The following is a 20,890-nucleotide window of genomic DNA, read 5'->3' on the forward strand; positions in this document are numbered from 1 at the left end:
TTGATCTCAGGTTGTGAGTTGCCCACATGGGGTGTAGAGATCAGTTAACAATAAAATCTTTAAAAAAGTAGAGAAGATATACACAAGAAACTAACAAACTAGTTTCCTGTAAATAGGGCAAATGGAACAGGAGGAGATTTACTATATAACAGGAGGAGACCTTATTATATCAGTTTGATCTTTGGAACATGTAAGAAGACATGCCTATGAAAACAATGACTCACATGGCGGATGAAAGTGCATAAATTCACACACACAATGTGGAGATGCTGCTGCTCTTGCTTCACACGTCAGTGGGAACACTCGTTTCAAAGAACAACAGACCACATGTAACTCTTATGCTGTGGCAAGATACCAGATGTGATCACATCCCCTCACTAAACCCTATGTTCTGGAACAGTGTGGGATGGGGCTGTGGGAGACGGAGGCGAGGGAAGGAACATTCCTCGTTGTTCACATTTAGTCATATCAGATGAGCACCGACAACTGCTTACTTGGCACTGAAGACCCATTGCCAACAAGATACCCTCACCTTTAAGGAGCTTCCGTTTGGGGTGGGAGGGAGATATAGTTTTAGGAGGGAAAGGAAGGGGGACAGAAAAGAAGGAGACGAGGGAGGGAAAGAAAGAGTAAACAAATTGTCTGCAGTGCTTTATGGAGTGATCAGTCAGTCGTGGCCACAAGAGAAGACAGAGAGGCTCTAGAAGAAACAACGCCAGGATATGCAACATCCAGGTGGCTAGGGAGAAGAGCGGTGCCAGAAGAAGTCGGAGAGGGAAGCAGGGCCCAGATCACACAACACTTTGCAGGTCTTCTCAAACAGATGGGATGAGCACAAAGGTTTCAAGCGGGACACGATCTGGTCTGAGTACTTTGCTACCGAGTAGGAAGTGGCTTAGAGAGGGCACATCCTGGGAGAGAGGAGCCCACTAGGAGAACAATTCCGGGTCAGAGGTAACGGAGGGCTCAGCCACAGAGCTGCTGGTGGAGATGGCAGAGAATGGATTTGAAACATCACTTGGAGCTAGAATGAGGTAGAGCCTCTTAGGGCGAAGGACAAGGACAGAGTCAAGATGAAGGCAAAGTTCAAGCGAGCAAGGTTAATTTCGGCTCAGGTGGTAGGTCAACCACTGGAATGAATGAGAGGAGATGAAGGAGGACGAGCACCTGATTCTGGACCCTACGGAACCACTACACTTCTATTCTGAACGAGGTGCGGGAACCAGCAAAGGAGGCTGTTAAAAAAGAAACAACAGACCCTAAATTGAGTCATTTGTGCTAAGCACACATGACCAGAGACCTCATACCTAACCTAACTGCCTCTCCCAGGAACGTAATCTCAATCAGTCAGTCTGGAATTAACTAGTCAGCACGAGCAAGGTCATCGGCCTGGTAGACAACTGCCTTCCCCCAGAGAAAGGTGACCTTGCCTGAAAAATAGTCTCTTTGCTAGGAAAACTTTCTGGTTAACTGCCTAACTGCCTTCTGCCTATCAAAGTCTTTCATTTCGTACAGCTCATGGGATCTGCTTTCTGTTTGCTAGATGGGATGCTGCCCACTTCATGATTCACTGAATAAAGCCAGTTAAGATCTTTAAAATGTACTTAGTTGAATTTTGATTTTTTAGCAAGGCAAAAAAAAAAAAAAAAAATGATTAGATCCTTTACATTCTTACAGAACGAGTCTTATCCTGACTTTAGAGATAAAAGTGAAAACAGAAATCTATGACAAAGAATAAACAGTATCTCTGCGATCTGTCAGCAAACGATTTCCAGAAAAAAAGAGAGACAATGCAGAAAAGGGCAAGTGGGAAAACAGAGCAGAGAATGTTTTTAACAGAGTGCAGCCTACCAATATGAGCACTAGAAATGATAGGAAAATCACCACCGTGCAACTCTGATATAATAATCATCCAGGCAAGAATCATTAATGGATGCTTCAACCGAACAGAGGAAATGTTTTAGGGACCAGAATATGGTGGGAAAAGATAACGAGGTGATCTGGTGGTCCCCACCGGAATCAGTTATTCATATCCAGCATCACAACCAGTGGGACGACCTGTCCATATATTCCGATACACTGCAATGTGAACAACACATTACTTGTTAAATATTCTTGTCGCAATTGCTTAAATGAATCTAATCGAGCATTGAGTAATTTTACAGGAAACGTCACAGGACATACAAGTGATATTGACTGAATGAAGCTAAGGACGCCAGGGAGAAACAGTCAAATAAATTCAGAATGCAGGGCATTCCAGAGGATCTTGCCCGCACTGAAAACTAGTATCATGAAGGAACAAACAAGTGACAGAGCAACGGTTCCGGATTAAAAGGCAGCGAAGAGACGCAACAAACAAATTGAGAACCTTGACTGGATCCCAGATTGGGGCTGGGGTTGGGAGGGAAAGCAACTATTAAACGCATCTGGATTGTGTACGGATAAGCAACTATTAAAGGAGATTTGAATTTGGATCAGACACCAGGTGGCATGACAAACATATCACTAATGCTCTTAGGTGTGTGTCCGGATTACACAGTGGTTATGGAGGAGAATGGCCTCGCGTTGACAGGATGCGAGCTAAAAGAAGCAGAGGTGAGGGTTTATCGTATCTCCAACCAGCTTTCAAACAAATTTGGAAAGATAAAGCAAATGTGGCAAAAAGGTGATTTGTGAACAAACATGAAGGACATACATTAGGTCACCGAACTACTCTTTGGACTTTTCTCTGCTTGTCGAAAGTTGTGTGTGGCAGGGGGAAAGTAGGTTTCTCCAAATTATTCCCTGATCACATTTCTTTGTTGAGTTCCTTCTAATCACTCCATCTATCTCTCTATCTATCACCTAGCTAGCTGGCTAGCTATTTTCTCATTTGCTGAATCTCCCACTAGAATACAGGCATTATGTCTAGTTCACGATTGTATCATAATGCCTAGCTCAAGGCTGGCCACAGAAAAGTCCTTCAGTGTCCTTAAACATTTTTTTAAGTGAACTGGAAGTTATTTTCTTTGCAATAATAAAAATTAGATGAGGCTCCCCGCCGCTGCCCTTCTCTGCCTTCTGCTTTATGGAATAAAAATCCTGAAAACCAGGATCAGAAAACTAAGAGAGCTGTTGGGGTTCTCTCGACCCTGCTCCTGACACACTCAGGAATCCATTTGTGAAAAGGCAAGTGAATAATGAAAATTATGAGTAATCTAAGAGAAGTGGCTACTTCTCTTAGGTGGTAGGGTAGTCGGTGCTGTTTTAAGTCTTCACTGTTTTGCCAGGGAGACACTCACCAGCCTGGTTAAGTCTGAATCCAGGACAGAATTCCAAGTGAGCAGATCGAAATTAGTTTAGAAAAAGGATCAGCCTCAGAGTAGTTATCATTAATAATTAATCCATATACAAAATGAGAAAAAAATATTGTATTACAGCTTATATTTAATTTTCCTTATTCCATGTATTAGGAACTCATGTTCTCATTTAGCTGTTGTAAAAGAGCTGAGGTTTTGTGAAGAACCAAAAGTGCATTCAGATAAACCTACCGTCACTGAACAGGAAGTCAGTTTAAAAAGCAAGAAAACAATCTGAGGGTTTTGAAGGGGCAGGGGGTGGAGGGGGGTGGGAGGTTGGGGGAACCAGGTGGTGGGTATTAGAGAGGGCACGGATTACATGGAGCACTGGGTGTGGTGCAAAAACAATGAATACTGTTACGCTGAAAAAAATAAATAAATAAATAAATAAATAAATAAATGAATAAAAAATTCTTAGAAAAAAACAAAACACTTACACCCCTGTGGGACCTGTATCCACCTAGTGGTGACATATCCCAATTGCAGTTTTAGTCCTTGAGTGACTTGACTTTCTAATAAACAACAAACTGTAAAACCCAATATTTGATCAAAATAAGATCATAATATATAAATGCAATCCTTATGCTTAGAAAAAACAAAATCCCTGACCCAGTGAGGCCAAAAGTATTTTAAAAATTATTTTTGTATTTCTAAGATAACTAATACTGAGCTCATTAAAATTATACTTACTTTTGTTCAAATAAAATTTCTAATAAATGCAATAGAAAACAAATTTACTTTATACCTACTGTATTCTGCTACTTTTCATGAATGTAGATCTTTAGATAGTCACTATTATCATCCAATATCTAATACACTTCTTGGATTTGGATCTCTGGTGACTAACATTTAATCTTGCTTTATTCATCTGTGACATATTTTTTCCTATGGACAAGGAAAACAGCAAAAAACAGTAATTATTTTAGCATGAAAGAGCTCCAACAGACATTAGTCAGAGACTATTTTAAAATGTAAATAAAACCACAGGTCAAGTAGACCATGGCCAAGGTGAAGAACCATTCTGCAGTTTACATTTAAAAATCATTAAAGGATTCATCGGAAGAAGGAACTCAAATTGATATCTAAGAAAACAGAAGAAACTCTACAACAGGTAAACTAGTAAATAAGGAGACCTCATTAACTCCACGGCGGTGACTTCATGGGGGTGAACTTTTAGCCCATGGCATCAGAACTAGGTGGGGAGCGCCACTAGGTGTGTGACCTTGAACATCTATGAAGTGTTAACAGTTTGTACTATCAATACCTACTCCCTCAGGATTGTAATTAGGACTCCATGAGATAATGAATGTGCCATTTTTCATGCATTCACTGGCAAATTTAAGGAACTGGCAAATATTGTCCTGATAATGATGCCGAAAATGGAAAAAAAAAGTATAAGAAGCAAAATGCCTTGGTAAGTTACAACGGAGAGAAACACACGCAAGCCTTTCCTCAGGGCTTAAGATGATTTTACAGGACATTTAATGAGTGGAAAGAACTCTCCTATGGGAGGCAGACACCTTTCGCCATGATCCCAGCATTGCTAGGACTAACCCTACTGGATAGCTGACTTCATTTCTCCCGATGAAGTTCATGGTTGTGTTCAATGGGGAGGTAGCACGAACCACCAGGTCCAACTTTTTATCTCCTCTTGGTAGGCAAGGTGGACTGCCATTAAGGAAGAGGGCTGAGGGGAACACTCCGTACTCACTGAGAACTGGAGTTGCTATATTTAGCTGATGCTTTGCTCCGTTTTATTCAAATAAAGAGCCCATTTACATTCAGCATTCAGTGAAAGAAATTTAGGTTCCCATGCCTGCCTATCCCAAGGAGAACCCCATGAGGAAGGGGCCTGCTTTCCCATTCCCCTCCTGAAGGCATGCCTTGAGAATGAAGCGACAGGCCAAATTTGGATTTTTAGTTAGCCTTTAATAGAACTCCAACGCATTAACAGTAAACAAAGATGTAAGTAAAAAACATCCACATGTTACCTATCAGTAGTTCTGAACACTCACAGTGGTCACACTGCTGGAGCTGAGGTCACTCACATTTTCAGGAAATGCAGTCTACCCTGTTTCAGTGGAATGCACGCTCTGGCAGTTGGAAGGCAGAGATGAGGTTCCTTTTGTTCAGTGAATCCGCTTTACTGGAGGCAGCTGTCTTCTCTCTCCTTCACGCCACATATTTTAAAAACTGTCCCTTTGCCTTTTATGTTAAAAGTGCTATCAGAACTGAAGGGGCTTTTCCTTACTGAAATAGAATTAACTACACAGGTCCTACATTCCTGGGCCCATTTTGCCGGTTAAATTCCCACACAATTAGCAATTCGTAGAAAAGTAAGTGTTAAAAGAAGTTAGCACACTTGCATCCGGAAGTACAATTCAGAGTTCACAATACAGGGCTCTGTGATAGAGAGTGCCTATGAGCAGCTTCCTGTCATACACTGAGGCTACAGAACTTCCCTGGAGAACAGATCCATTGTTGGCGTAAACTGTAGTCACAGTCGGCTTCTCAGACAGAATATTCTGGATGCGGAGAACCTATTCAGGGGATACAAAAGATTAACACTGAACCACCATACACCCATGTCACCCAATTACCAATAATCCCTGTCTTCCACAGCGACGCAATGATTCAGAGGATGTGCTGTTGAAAACAGCAGTTACCAATCTTTTTAATGTTTAAATGAAAGTACTTTTTTAAGCCTACAAAGAAAGTACTTTTTTCAACCATCTAGCTACTACTGCATGCCAACCCAGGATTTCGGGTTATTATAGTAATTGAGCATTAATGGAAATACTTCCACACTATGCTAGCATGAACAGAAGTCATGTCATGTAGGGAGCTGACAATAAGCCAGGTATTTAAAAACATTGCCAGTCTACCACACAAGGAGGGCACATGTCTTTATAGAAAATGCCTTTTGACTAGTTTGCACGGTAATTTAATACATCAAAAGGTTATTTTTCTAAAAGTATTTGAATGAGTGAAATTCTGCCAATTATTGGCTTAAAGCACTTACAAAATCACTGCATAAGTTTATCGCATTGTTGGTTTAAAATGACTAAACAAACCATCCCTGTGACGGTTTACTATGTTATTAGTTCAAAAGGACTTAAACAATTAAAGTAGAAAAATGAAGACTTAAAAAAAAAAAAGAAAAACCTCTGATGATGGAGGATTGTTCGGGTCATAAATGAAGAGCTTCTGGCCATTAGGATGACAGCCTACCAAGATGTCCCCCGAGGAAGGATCGATAGACAAATTGTCCACCAGTGTATCCAACTTGAGTACCTTCCAAATGAAAAAATGTCAATATCTAAATGACTTGAGAAACTTGATTAAATAATTTAGGACTAAGCATTCTTGCCTCTCAACACATGGGAAAATTACACACAGCTCCCGGCTTCCACCCTTTTAACACCAATATGGCGTAAATTAAATTTAATAAACTGGGTTAGGGCCACTTTTCATCTTCCCTGAAATTAAGAGAGTTAGGGTGATGATCAATGTCTCTTAAAAATGAACTCCTTTTCCTTTAAAAGATGCACAATGATCAGTTAGCTCAAGGAACTCATTTGAAGCAAAATAGGAAATTCTTAATCAATCTAAAATATGTGTTGTCAAGCAGGAAGAAAATAATAATGGTGTGGAACCCAATTTCTACCTTCATTTATTATTGAAAGAGCTGACAATGTGCATAAATCTTCATTTCAGAATTCATCTATTAGTCTTTTCAATTGTGAAAATTCTTATTGGAATTCATTGGGTACCATCAGTACGTCATGGAATGGGCTCTAAATCTGATGCAAATATCACTCCCAACCCTCTGCTGTATGTCATCAGTCAGTCCTCATGAAGGCTGGGGACAGGAGGCTTAGCCTGTTGTAGAGAGGTGATATTTAAAAACGCAGAATAGCAACCCTGGCATTACATTCTGTTCTAAGGGAAGTACTGTGGTGATACAGTGTAATTACAAAATTACCAAGTTTAATACGTTAAGGTCTACTTGATATAAGGAAATAAGTATTTTACCTTCAACTGAGTTAAATTCATATTAGGGTGTCTTTCCAAAACATGAATTTCGTGAGCCAGGATATCAGCAACATAGATGTACCTTCACAGAAAGGACACGCTGGTTAGAGCACCACGCCAATATAAAACTTCATTAATACCATATGGAAGAATAAGTTTTAATAACCTGCCAAGAAGTTAATCAATGATGGGTCCTCAAGGAATGCTTGATAAAGGTCAATTTTTATTTAAAAAGCAAGCTTTCAAAATCAATTCATTGTTGCTACAAACAATCACAGAATTGTTAAATGACTTCTCAAGAGGTTTGTAAAGGGAAAAGTAATATAGAACATTATTTTGAACATAAAGTCTGTGATATTTGCCACCGAAATGTCTGACTTCCAAAAAAAAGTTTACACATTCCACGATACAGTTTGGTATTTCTATGTATCATGTTCACACAGAAATACAAAGTAGCGAACAGAACACACTTTATTATTTATTAATAATCATTCATTCTTAGTAAAATATTTATTACCATGTTGAGAATTTTCAGAGTAAGAGATAAGAATCTATTGAGAACAATCTGCCTACATCTAAGCAGGGTGAATTAACGGACTACTTTACGGTAATTTTACTCATTGAATTGACCGTTCCATGGCAACAGTTCTATTGAGCGATTATCATGTGTGAAGCCATGAGCTCAGTATTGTGACGGACATAAAGAAGAGGCAGCCTTCTCCTACAGAGTTTCTAGTGCGTTGGGATGATCAGACTGGTTTGTACACATGAAACAAATAATACAGCATGATTGGTTACACGAGAAAGAGTTCAGGCCTAGAGACCGAAGAAATACCTAACTGCTGAGAACACAGAAGGCTTCACAAAGGAAGGGCATCTGCGGCGGCTATGGAAGGAGACTGCACTTGGGGAAATGAGGACAAAGCACCTTCTAGGCAGAAAAAAAACCTTGTGAGCAAAGGCACAGGGGCAAGAATGAGAGAGGCATATTTGCAAAATAATGACTTCTTTGTCTAAAGCAGGGAAAGTATGAAAAGGGTCAAAAAGGGAGGTTGAAGCTCCCCGATTAAATCAAGTCCAACCCTTTAGCTTGCCCTGATTTGATAAGCAATTGGGTCCCACTGAATTTGCAGAATAACAAAGTGGCATAATAACAACCGGCCAGTTCCATTCAACAGGTCCTGAGCATTTGCTTTTGCACCAGGCAGGGCTCAGCAGGAGGAGTCCAAGAAGAAGCTGGCCAGGCCCCCTCTTTCAGAGAGCCTTAAGGGCTCATGGAATACAGAAAGGCAGAACTGGCAACAAGGCAAAAAATGTCAGCAAACTGAAAACAAGTTGGCTACTACAGGCTACTACTCTAGCCAGAGAGGGTGAGAACCTAAAGCGGGCAGGCATCAGTGGGAAAGGAAAGTGGGGGGGTGGCGAGGACAGCTTGCTCCTGGGGTGGCCGGGGAGGGCAAAAGAGGAGTTAGAGCTGAATCCTCTCTCATTATTCTTGTCTGCAGCTCAGGTGCTGGAAAGTTTGAGTCTCATAATTGAAAGATGAGAGTTGGGGGAGAAAAACAGATTTGGCAGGAGAGTTACAGACAATTTAAATGATTCTACATTCGTCTTCTATAATCAACAAGAAAGAAGAAATTGTGTCATGAAAAAAGACAGTGAGTTGTCAAGGAATGCCAAATTTATTTCACGTTATGTTTGCAGGAGTTTAATTGTTCAATGTGCTAAGGTAGTACAAAGGGAAGTTAATAAAATTTAATTTCCTTTCTATATGCTATGGTTGGACGTAGAGAAACAGTGGGATAATTTGGGAGGGGGGGCCCACTGGGCAATAGCTACTAAAGTTACCATTTAAAGGGGTAACTCTTCAAGTAAGTGGTTCTACTTTGAGGGATCTGTTCTATAGAAACAGTTGTACAAACGTGCAGACACGGCTCAGAGCATCACTGTCAACCCGTGCCCAGGCGGCATTACCACCTAGGTCTGTCTTATCCTCCCGAAACCTGAATATGGATTATGCTGCAATGCTCCCTTCAGGAGCTATTCCTTAAAAATATCTGGAGAAGCTTCAGTGGTAAATGAGAAATACATTTTTTATATTAAAATATATATATATATATATATATATATATATATATATATATGAAAACCAACCTATGCATCCATTATCAGAGAATTGTTTAAATTACTTTAAGATCATCCCTATCATAGAATAATATGCAGCCAATGAAACAAAGATATCTTTATTTAAAAGGAAACACCTATCTCACCCTTTAATAGGTATATGTAAATAACCCGGTTCATAAAAATTCACATTTACAAAATTAAATTCTACAATGATATTTAGATATTATATGTAAATATATATATGTACTTAGTATATATTAAATATTACATATAAATATTATATATATTTAATACAAATATATCAATGTATATATTTTATATATATGTGTGTGTATGTGTGTGTATATATATATACACACACATATATATTTGTCATAGACAAAAAAAATCAAGGAAGCTTTTTACATTGGAAAAAACCAGTGAAGTGAGGAATCTGACCCAGCACCACTACTAAGGAGAAGAGAAGATAATCTTATGAGGAGTCATACTTTTTATCGGGTGAAATATTGATCCCATTTGCTGCATCAAATCCTTCTGCTACCACTTTAACTTCATTTGGACTGTAGTAAACAACATTTGCCCAGTGTAAGTTCAAGTATGTTTCCAAATACTTTAAGAAAGGATCAGAGAAATAGTGGTCATTGGTGGCATAGAAATGTGCTGGTCCCACAGCTATGATATCATTCACACTGAAAGAGAAAAAATAATCTGTGAGAGAAAAGCAGCAACCAGTTGGTCTCCATATTAAAGATTAAGTCTCTGGAAGGACGGCATAAACAATCTGTGCTTTAAATTTTTGGTACGAGGTTTCCCAGGAAAAGCTCAGCTAAAAGTCACACGGCTATGGTCAGAGGTAATCTACTATAATATCGTTTTTCAGAGAACAATTTTGCAAGGTAACAGGTAATCCGAAGACAGGTCATTTAGCAATTACGGCAGGACTCTTATAAAAGACAAAAAAGAACTTCGTGCCAACAGGCTATGTTTTTTGACAGCCAAAAGTGTCGGGTTTAACAACAACATGAAAGGGTAGGACTATCTAGAGTACAGAGCTTGCTAGAGCCGCGCTGGCTGCGGAGCGGGTCGGGCCGTCAATAACATTTACCTAGCCTTCATTTACTCAGTTGCCAGATTTTCCTGAGTTCCTCTGCTTGGTTATTAGTCAAACTAAGGTTGACTGTTCAATTTCTACCAGACTCACAAAGATGACATGCCGAGAATGAACGGGCCCTCCACAGACACGTGCAGAGAGATGGATGATGAAATTGCCATAGTGCAATGATTCAGACGAGAGATTTATATGCTAAAAACAATTACATTTTTAAAACCAGTTAGGCAAGGGCGTTATTAAATTTAAATTCCAATTACCCTATGCAACACTTTCTGAAAGAGCTGCTTTCTTCTTTGGTCAGTGAAAAACAGAGCTACGGGGAAGGTGGGTCCCCTCTTTCTGAAAGAGACCATGATGCAGAGGCTGCCTGGACAGTACTTATGCTCCTATTTATCGTGAAGTGCATTTTTTGGGAAGAACAATTGGAAGTTACATGCGGAAGCCCTAGATAGGGATGGAGAAATTAAGAATATTCATCAAAGTTCAAACTTAAAAGAAGGAGTAAGCTAATGCAAGCGGAGCCAGGGAGATACACATGAGTCTCCTTTAGCCACATTATCAACCGGTGGTATGTTCTGGAAGGAAAGAGTGACCAGCTTCCAGTCTGAATCCCTCCAATTCTGTGTGGCCATTAGCCCCCAGCTACCATGACCCCGATGGAAGCACTCTGTAGTAGTCCCACACAAAGCACACTGCCATCATTTAAAGCAGGCTACTCTTCCTTGGCAGGACAAAGTATTATGGTTAGGGTGATGAGTCATCTGAGATGGAAGGTGACAGCAGGAAAAACAGGGAGGCTTGTCTCCTGTTCCCTAGATGGACCTGAGGAGCAACGCCTCTGTAATCCAGTGTTTTATCATTTCTCAGGGGAGTCCTCAGAGAACACTGGTTATTATGAGTGACATTGACTTTCCCTGCTCTACAAGGAAACCACACACACACACACACACACACACGTGCGCGTGTTTTTACATATGTGTCTACATACACATATTTTAGCTCTTATCAAAGCTGAGAGGACCATCACGGGAAATACATGGAAATGCCAGAGACAGACTGGAGAATGAACAAAAGGGCTGAGTACCTTGGAAGAAGTTCGTGTTTGATTGTTTTCAGATGCAAAAGGGAATTTTCTTCTTCTTCAAATTTAAAAATTTCCACTGTATTCTTGAATTCTGGGTGGTTGACAACGAAGAGATAAACTGTGTCGTCTAAAGAATTGAAAGAACAGAGTTAATTTACAAGACAGAACCACAGGACCTCTGGGCAGACACTGACATTTAAATACCACAGGCGGGGAAAGGTTGAATGTATAAGCTGTTAGGCGACCTAACAGATCATTCTTCTTCCCCGTCTTTCTCATCACTGTCTGGCTGGTGTTATTTCTGATCATCGGTCCCCTGACCTTTAAGAAAGAGTGTTTTCCACTCCATATACAGAATTCATGAATAATCTGTTTATAGTTTAATTCAAAACCATAGCTCTTTTTTAATGCAATAATCATAGGTATATGAAAAAAGGTTATGAAATGTAAACATTCTCCCAGGTATTACCTGCTAGAAATTCCAAATGTGGCCTAAGTTGCTGCTAGCTGGAGTGGCAAGTGACCAACTTACTTGTATGAAGAATACAGTAATAATTCATGAGTTAATTGTTCTTCTATTTCTACAGATATGATCCAAATCTATTTTCCACAGTCATTTGCAAACCATGAGAAGCTTCTCCATGTGAAGAAGGGCTCATCAGCCCTTACCGTTGTCTATGAAGGTGCTGATACCATGTGGATTGAACGAAGCCAAATTGAACCCACGGCTGATTCTCAGTTCCAGGGCCCTCGGGTTTTCTTTTTTTAGATCCATCATTAGTATCCCTCCAGGCTTATCTGGGGAAAAGCTGTGGAGTCCTGGACATTTCAAACCCTTTTCAAAACAGAGGAAAAAGTTAAATATAGAGGCTTCCAGGTGTTTATGGGCTAAAATGAGCTGTATAAATAAATGACAGACTTTGGTTAAAGGAGGCGGCATTACAGCTACAAACAGCAAGAAAGCAGAGAGAAGAGGATAGAAAAAAAATAGGAATCGGGGGCTGGAGAGCTGCGAGATGAACGGGGAACTGATTCTTCTGAGTCGAAGCACAAGCTTAGGGGTGTGGTTTCTTAAGGGGATAACCAGAAGGTTGGTGGACAGGGTGATACCAAGCAGAGTTGGGGGGTGGGAAGAAGTGAAAGTTTACACGTAGGCTGTTGACCCTCAAGCTCTTGGCCTGCCCTTCGCTCGTCCAGAAGCTCAAAGTCTTGGTGAACGGTATTAAGTTAAGACTTCCCTCCTTGCCTCACTCCCCAGATCCAATCCACCAGCAAATCCTGTGGACTTGACCTTGAAAAATATATCCCTTCATAAGGCTGTGAACCTTTCTCATCGCTTTGGCCATGACTGCCCTGACCCAAACCACGCCCCCAATGACAGCAACGGCTCACAACCAACTGTCCTTTTTTATTTTTTCTGGCCTTTCCCCATGGAAGACTGGTCTCCCACCAGCATCCAAAGTCAGATGATGTCACGCCTCTGATCAAAACTCCATCTCGCTCAGATTATGAAGTGAAAGTTCTTCGGGTTCCCTGTATGGTCTGCCCTGCTCACCCTCCTGCACCTTCCACACCCCAAACACTCCAGATCTCGGCTCTCATCTCCTACGGGCCACATGGCTTCCTAAAGCTCTTCAAATATACCAGGCACATTCTCACTTCAGCACATTTATACACACAGTTCCCTCTGCCTAGGAATGCTCCCCACCCCACCCCACCCCAAGATCTAGGTCTCCCGGATGCTTTGTATCTGTGTCAAATGGTACTTATCGCTATTTGGCACAGATGCATCCATAGACATACAGAAATGGAAGCCTGACCACACCCTCTGCCCAGCTCTTCCAAGTCTCCACTGCCCCACCTTCCTTTACTTCTTAAAGTGCTGCAAGCATCTGACACAGATCCATCCTCACCCCACTGGAACAAAAGTCAGGACTTTGTCTCCTCCGCTCACTGCTAGGTCCCAGGGCCTGGAGCTGTGCCTGGCATATAGTTTGTCCTTTCCTCACTGACTGCAAATATCACCTCTATGTACATGTACATATACAAGATCCCTCTGCATTCTGATCTGTCTGGGGACTCCGGCCTATTCCTGTACCAATACACCACTCTTTAATTACCATAGCTTTATTTCTAATTACAGCCACTCTATTTATGGCGAGTCCCCATATTCCACACCTCATCGTTTTATTGTCACAAACTAGTCTTGGATATTTTTGCTCACTGATTTTTTTTTAAGATTTTATTTATTTATTTGAGAGAGAGAGAGATCACAAGCAGGTAGAAAGGCAGAGCAGAGAGTCTGATGTGGGGCTCGATCGCAGGACTCTGGGATCATGACCCGAGCCGAAGGCAGAGGCTTTAACCCAGGTGCCCCTCATTGACTTTTCTGTACAAATTTTGAGAATTAAGTTGCTGCTCTGAATGGAACATTATTACTTTTATTTTTATGACTCTTACAGCTCCTACTTGGTTCTTCCTTGTGCACGGGAAAGCTAGTGAGTTTTACATGTTTGTTTTGAATCCAACCACTTTACTGAACTCTCCCTGTGGATGAAACAGTCTACTGGTTCAATGTCTTGGATTGTCTAAAAAGCAGGTAATGGTGATGTCAGAAAACTATGGCAGTTTTGACTTTTCTCCCCACCTCATATTTCTCCTTCTTGTTTTACTGGGTTATTAAGAACTCTAGTAGAGGGGCTCCTGGGTGGCTCAGTGGGTTAATGCATCTCCCTTCGGCTCAGGTCATTATCCCAGAGTCCTGCAATCAAGCCCCGCATTGGGTTCTCTGCTCAGCAGGGAGCCTGTTTTTCCTCCTCTCTCTGCCTGCCTCACTGCCTACTGTGACCTCTGTCTGTCAAATAAATAAATAAATAAATAAAAATCTTTAAAAAACCCCACAAAAACTCTAGACTAGATTACTGATGGTCATAACATTTGGGGGCATTTTCTTCCTTTTCTAAACATTTATGGAAGGTGGCTAATGTTTTACCACTAAGAAGGACATCGGCTGTAGGTTTCAGAGAAATTACCTTCCATTTCTAGTTTTCTTGGAGCTTTCAACCAGGAATGAAAGGTTGCATTTTATTTCATGTTTTCTCAGGACTCACCGAAATAATCTAGGTCTTTTCTCTTTGAGATCTTTTAAGTCATATTTTATGCAAATCTAAAAGAGTACACCAAAATTAAGTCTCACTTTATGCACAAAGTTGAACATAATAGAAATTATCTCCAATTTTAAAAAACCTATCAAAATGACAAAACTTCAAGGCTGGCAGTCCCAGTAAGCAGAATAAACTGGAATTACATTATCCCTTCATGGCAGGGTCACTTCACAGGCTGATAATCTCTATTTTTATATCACTGTCCCATCAATGAGAGCATGGCTTCAAGAAAGAAAGCTCTACCAGAGATGGTGGATCATTATTCATGGTTATTTTAATGTTCCCTACCATTTAACCATGTTTATTCTCTTTTCAAAAGTTTGATTTATTTTTACTTTCCGTAAACTACACATACCAAAATTTACCACCTTCACCATTTTAAGCATACCTTTCAGTGGTGTTAAGTACACTCCTATTGCCATATAAATCTTCCTTATATTCTATTTTCTGTCATCCAATTCTTCACGAAGTAGAACGCAGGTTTTGGACTGACCCTCACACCCATAACCACAGAAGAAGATGTGTCCGATGGGCTACCATGTTTGGAAGAGGAAGAGATAGCTGCCGTGAGATACCCACTACTCGTTTAGAAAGAAGTGAATTCTGGGAAACGGGAGAGACAGTGCTGAGTAATTTAAAAATCAGCAGTACAGTGGAATTGTTTCTAAATTTCAAAAAAATAAAAGACAGATAACCAAGGAAGGACAAAAAAGCTGAGGAAATTGTATAGCCATGTCTATACATGTCTAAGTCACAATGATCTTGTGACTGGCATTAGCCCTTCAGTGGAAATGACTATAGATTTATGTGCGTGGAGACCTCAGTTCTCCCAATTCAGGTTTATTCCTAGGGGGGCTCAGATCTTGAAATATGTGATTTCTGGATTACAAAAATCTCTGAAAATACCTCTTTTGAGGAAAAAAAAAAAGCAAGTGATTTCTACTTTCCTCAGGATTTTTGCATCTCTAGTTATGAACGATTCTGACAAGGAGTCCCAGTGTTTTCTCCTAAGCCTATAGACACGTGTAAGCATGTGCTTCCTAACAAACCTATAATAGTAGAAATATCATTTTACTCATTCTGTGTAGGTTAGTACATAACCTTGTCTTTTGAGACTGTATTTTTAAAATTTAACATAAATTTTAGTGTTCTTGCCAAAGCCCACAATATTTCTTTTTTTCCTCCTCAGTGGTAACAACCAGCTGCTCAGTGTTCCACCTAAAAACCATCAGGAACCTGACCAGTATCCTAACCCTCATTCTCCAAGCCGAGTTCTCTAAACCTTCCCAGAGGTCCGACAACTGTTTATTTGTGCCGGGACTCTTCAAAAGCAACCCTATGCTTCTCAGAGCTGAATCTCAGAGCCTGAAAATAATGATTCTGTTCCTGCTCCTCTGGATGCTGAGCAGGAACAGAATCATCACAGGCCGCCTTCCTCAAGGAAAACCGAAGCCGTGATGACACTAAGGACACTCATGGGGGCCCACGCCACAGAAGAGCGGTGGTCAGAACGTCCTCATTGCCCACTCACACAGTTTTCCAATTAGATGGCGACTGGTGTAGGCCAGCACGCGGGCCAATCAGTTTTACAGTCTTCCCAATGTCTGTCCAGGGAAGCGGTTATTTTTCAGCTTCTAAGAATTAAGGCAAAGCAAAGGGTATCAATAAACTCAGTTGATGACTTTGAGGAGGAGCAATTCAGGGGGAGAAAGAAAGAAAGAGAAAGGCTTGGTCTGGGAAAGTTGGTATATTATTTGAAAGTAAACAACAGCAGCAAGAATATGAGCTTAAAATTGAGTAGCTAATGGAAGGAGAGATAGATGCTGCATGTAAAAGAGTATAATGAAGTACAGAATAGCCACAACAATGACCAAAGTATGCTTTTTAAGAAGAAACTTTTGAAACACAGATTGCACTGGAATATTTTAGTACAATGCGGTGGGGAATAAAGAGCAATTAATCAATTGGCAAAGACGTTTTCATCTTTACATTTAGATAAGCTTGAGGACATTTTCCAAATTTCTGCTCAAACTGTCTTTTTTTTTTTTTCTTCCAGAACATATTTTTGAAAGTGAGGAATTTTAAGAACAAGTTACTGCGCTGCAGGCCCTCGTCAAACACTCCTGTCCCTCCTCCACCCGGGACTGGTGAACGAAGGAGCTACTCACCACACTAAGGAAAGCCAGACCGTTGGGAAGTATGTCAATATCATCTGCGCCAGCTTCTGTAAGTTCAAGAGATAGATAAATGTCACGTTCCAATTCTATTATTTGTTAGGTCTAACTGGGACTTAGTTTACTTTGTCGGTGCCTGCATTTTTAGGAATGGTTCTAATTTTTTCCAAGGAACCTACCACTCTCTTTAATACACGTCAGTCCAAATCCCTTCCTGCAGTGAACCTCTGACTTTAAATGTGAGATATTTTATGTTTACTCAAATCAAAGTCAAGTAATCACTACATTTCCAGCTATAATACAGGAAAAGTTGACATCTGTACACTCTTCTGATAAACATCCAGATGTCGGTACAAAAGTAATTGACATCAGGGGAATATTACTTTCAGAGAGACGGGCTCATAGTCATTTAACCATGCAAATATCCTTGTCCCCTTCTCTGCTCATTCAATCTGAAGCAAACACAGACATTTCTCTCATTAACAGAGATAAAACACCTGGGATTATATATGCCCTCTTTAAAAAACAATGTCTGCTTGTTCTCATAAGCAAAGAAAGCCTTCCACTTAATCTTTAAATTTAGGCTTTAAACTACAGAAAACAACCAGCACAAGAAAATTAATGAAAAATACCGTGCACCTAAGCCAGGTGAATCTTCTAACGCTTGTCTCTGAGCAGGCTACAATTACTATTGATTGTTTATTGATTGTCTGCAGTCCACTCCACACAGCACAGCAAATAATTAGACACAAGACCTTCCCAGTGGTCTCACTGTGTAAATTCCGCAGACAGATAATAGACCCAAACACAAGAAAAGAGGAATAAAAATGGCTTAGATTAAGCCAAATCATGACACATTCTTTGAGTCCACAAAATCCAATCTTCCCCTTTAAGGCCTCTCCAAAGACTTTCTCCAAGATTATTTCTAGGTTGTCAAAAACAAACAGCATCTACACAGCCGTTTTGGTTTTGATTCATGAGTTTGCATCTGGCCGGTTGCCTCCAGTGTCACTGGCTCTATCATAGTGGAGAAAAGCAGAAGAAAATACAATTGCCAAGAACTGCGCTTTGCAAAGACAACTGCAATCATGAACACCTGCAAAGTCTGTTCCTTGGCAAAAGGATACATACATATATATGCTTACGCATGGCATAATGGAGGAGTTCTTCACCTGGGCCTGTGGATTCCTAAGGAGCTACAAATGGGTTCTAGAGTCTGTGAACTTATTAAAATTCTACGCAATGCAAAATGTCATCTGTATGTCAGCTGGGAAATTGTCTATGAAAAGGATCCTTGGCTTTCAGCTGTTTAAAAAAGGGTCAGTAAGGGGCGCCTGGGTGGCTCAGTGGGTTAAAGCCTCTGCCTTCAGCTCAGGTCATGATTCCAGGTCCTGGGATCCAGCCCTGCTGGATCTCTGCTCATTGGGGAGCCTGCTTCCTCCTCTCTCTGCCTACTTGTGATCTCTGTTTGTCAAATAAATAAATAAAATCTTTAAAAAAAAAAAAAAAGGTCAGTAATACCTCAAAAAAAAGTTAAGATTTCCTAGTCTCTAGACCCATGGTCGTTCTCAACTGGTAATGCGCAGGGATGGGGGGAATTTGACCCCACATGTGTGTATGTGTAGCCACAAACATATTAACACACACGCATTGACAGGCACAGGTCAGTCTGAAGTTTTACTTTCTGGATCCACTGAATAGGAAGTCAATTAAGTAAAATTGGTTGCTTCTGAAAAATTACTGAAAACAATTTAATTTCAATGTGTATGTGCTAATACATAAAGTACAAGAAAAGGTATATAGAAACAAACAGATTTTATTTATTTATTTGACAGACAGAGATCACAAATAGGCAGAGAGGCAGGCAGAAAGAGAGAGGGAGAAGCAGGCTCCCCGCTGAGCAGAGAGCCCAATGCAGGGATCGATCTCAGGACCCTGGGATCATGACCTGGGCTGAAGTCAGAGGCTTTATCCCACTGAGCCACTCAGGAACCCCAGATATATAGAAACAAATTAACCAGGTTTCTTTGGGTGGTAGGATTATGAGTGATTTTCATTTTCTTCTTTATACTTTTCTTTGTTTAAAATTTTCTACAAACAACGGTACCATTTCAGTAATCAAGAGAAGAACATTTTTTAAAAGATATTTGCATTTCAACCATGCTGTCACTTCTTTCTGTTTAACCCCATTGCCTAATTCCAAGGGAAAACAAAGTCTTATCTGCAGTTTTCTTTAGAATATCTTCCAGATCTACCCCCAACCCCATCTTCATTTCTATATCCATCACTACAAGAGAATGTTATCATTTCATATCACTGCTGCGGTGTGATTACTGCAAGAGTAGTCAATGCTGGAGAAATTTTTCTCCTCTAATTTGATAATAGGAGTAGTACCAGCAGTAATAGTAATAGCTATTAAGGTATAGAGTTTACTGAGGGCCACACTCCTTGTAAACACTTTACACACATTATTTCACATAATTTCCTATACTCTAAGAAGCATTATTATCTCTTATTTCAGAGTTAAGAATATAGGACCTTTGAGTGGTTAGGCAAATTGCTCAAGGTCTGGGACTTTGAGTCCTTTTGTCCTTCTTGAGTCCCAAGAAGCCGGGACTCAAATCCTTTTGTTCTGACTTCAAAGCACACAGGAAAAAGACAACCTAGCGTAGAATGAATTCTCTCTGTCAGAACCATCACTGCTTCCTCTCTGAAGACATTTGACTTTGTAAATTTGACTGTGGTCAATTCCATAGGTTGGCTTCCCCTGTAAAAGTTTTGCTTCCATGCCTCCTCCCAAGATCTTCACCAATCCATACTCTGTACTTTTCTGTACAAGCTCGTTCAAAACCCTCTTGGGTGAGAAAGTCGTCTAGCTTAACACATCTGATTTTTTATTTTTTCTTACTCCTTTGGTAATGATCTGTGTCAGAGATGGCTAACTGCTCCCCACTATCCATACTTCCCTTTCTCCTTTCCAGCCACAGGTGCCCGGCAATACACCGCAGACATATGTGGTATCTCGGTTCAGGTTAATTGCATGTGAGAGCACAGTATGCATGTAATTTCTGGGTAAAATAACTAAAAATAATAGCCACGTCAATGTTCTTTCTACCTTTCCTGCTGGGAACTGGCCATAACTGGAGTTCTAATCCTTGACCAAGAAGCAGTGTGTTGAAGACGATGGTGCTGCTTCATCAGCCTTTGTACAAGATTGGCCACACTGAGCGTAGACATCTTATCACCCTAGGCCATTTGCTTATCTTTAGACAGCCAAGTAAAGGAAGATAAATTTCTCTCTCCTCTAGGTGTAGCTTTACAATAGCAAATCAGCCCTTGCCATTCCCAACAGAGTATCTGAGATATAATGTACCTTTTACTGTCCACTCTTGGCATACTGGGGAGGTATGTGTGTTAATGACTCTGGGAGGAGATACTATATTGGAAAGATAATTTGCAAAAGGTACTAAAACTTTCTGAGCGTTGAGTCCTTCTGTCATTAAAAAAAAAGAAAGAAAGAAAAGAAATAAGAAATCTAAATCTCACAGTAGTGTGTATTTTGTTTTCCTTTCATAGGTAGAGTGTAAAGTAACAAACTTATCACAAGGGCTGCAAACTTAATGCCTCTTTTTTTTTTTTTTTTTTTAAATCTCCCCAGCAGCAGTTTTTTAAAGGTCTTGATTGCCAAGTGTATAAAACCACTAATTAACTCAAAGAGACAATCCACTGAAAATTTTATTTTAGTCCAGTACTCTGAATGCCTGCATTAAGCTTTTAAGCCTCAAATAGACTTAACTAGCTCCTGTCATTATAATTTTTATTATTTAGATGTCGATATTGGGCCAGATTCTGTAAGA

The 20,890-nt window shown here is 40.3% G+C and overlaps 1 protein-coding gene across 2 annotated transcripts in view; it reads right to left on the reverse strand.

Moving 5' to 3' along the window:
* Positions 1–5,246: 5,246 nt before the first annotated feature.
* Positions 5,247–20,890, reverse strand: part of PON2 (paraoxonase 2) — a 28,475-nt gene continuing 12,831 nt past the window's right edge. For both annotated transcript variants that reach the window (XM_059171170.1, XM_059171169.1), the window contains exons 3-9: positions 17,028–17,083; positions 12,365–12,530; positions 11,696–11,822; positions 9,989–10,189; positions 7,374–7,455; positions 6,504–6,632; positions 5,247–5,878 (exon numbers count right to left, since the gene is read on the reverse strand). In XM_059171170.1, coding sequence (XP_059027153.1) covers positions 5,720–5,878; positions 6,504–6,632; positions 7,374–7,455; positions 9,989–10,189; positions 11,696–11,822; positions 12,365–12,530; positions 17,028–17,083 — 920 coding nt within the window. In that variant the 3' untranslated portion in view covers positions 5,247–5,719. The remainder of the gene's footprint in view (positions 5,879–6,503; positions 6,633–7,373; positions 7,456–9,988; positions 10,190–11,695; positions 11,823–12,364; positions 12,531–17,027; positions 17,084–20,890) is intronic.

Source organism: Mustela lutreola, chromosome 4 (assembly GCF_030435805.1).
Source record: "Mustela lutreola isolate mMusLut2 chromosome 4, mMusLut2.pri, whole genome shotgun sequence".
NCBI lineage: Eukaryota > Metazoa > Chordata > Mammalia > Carnivora > Mustelidae > Mustela > Mustela lutreola.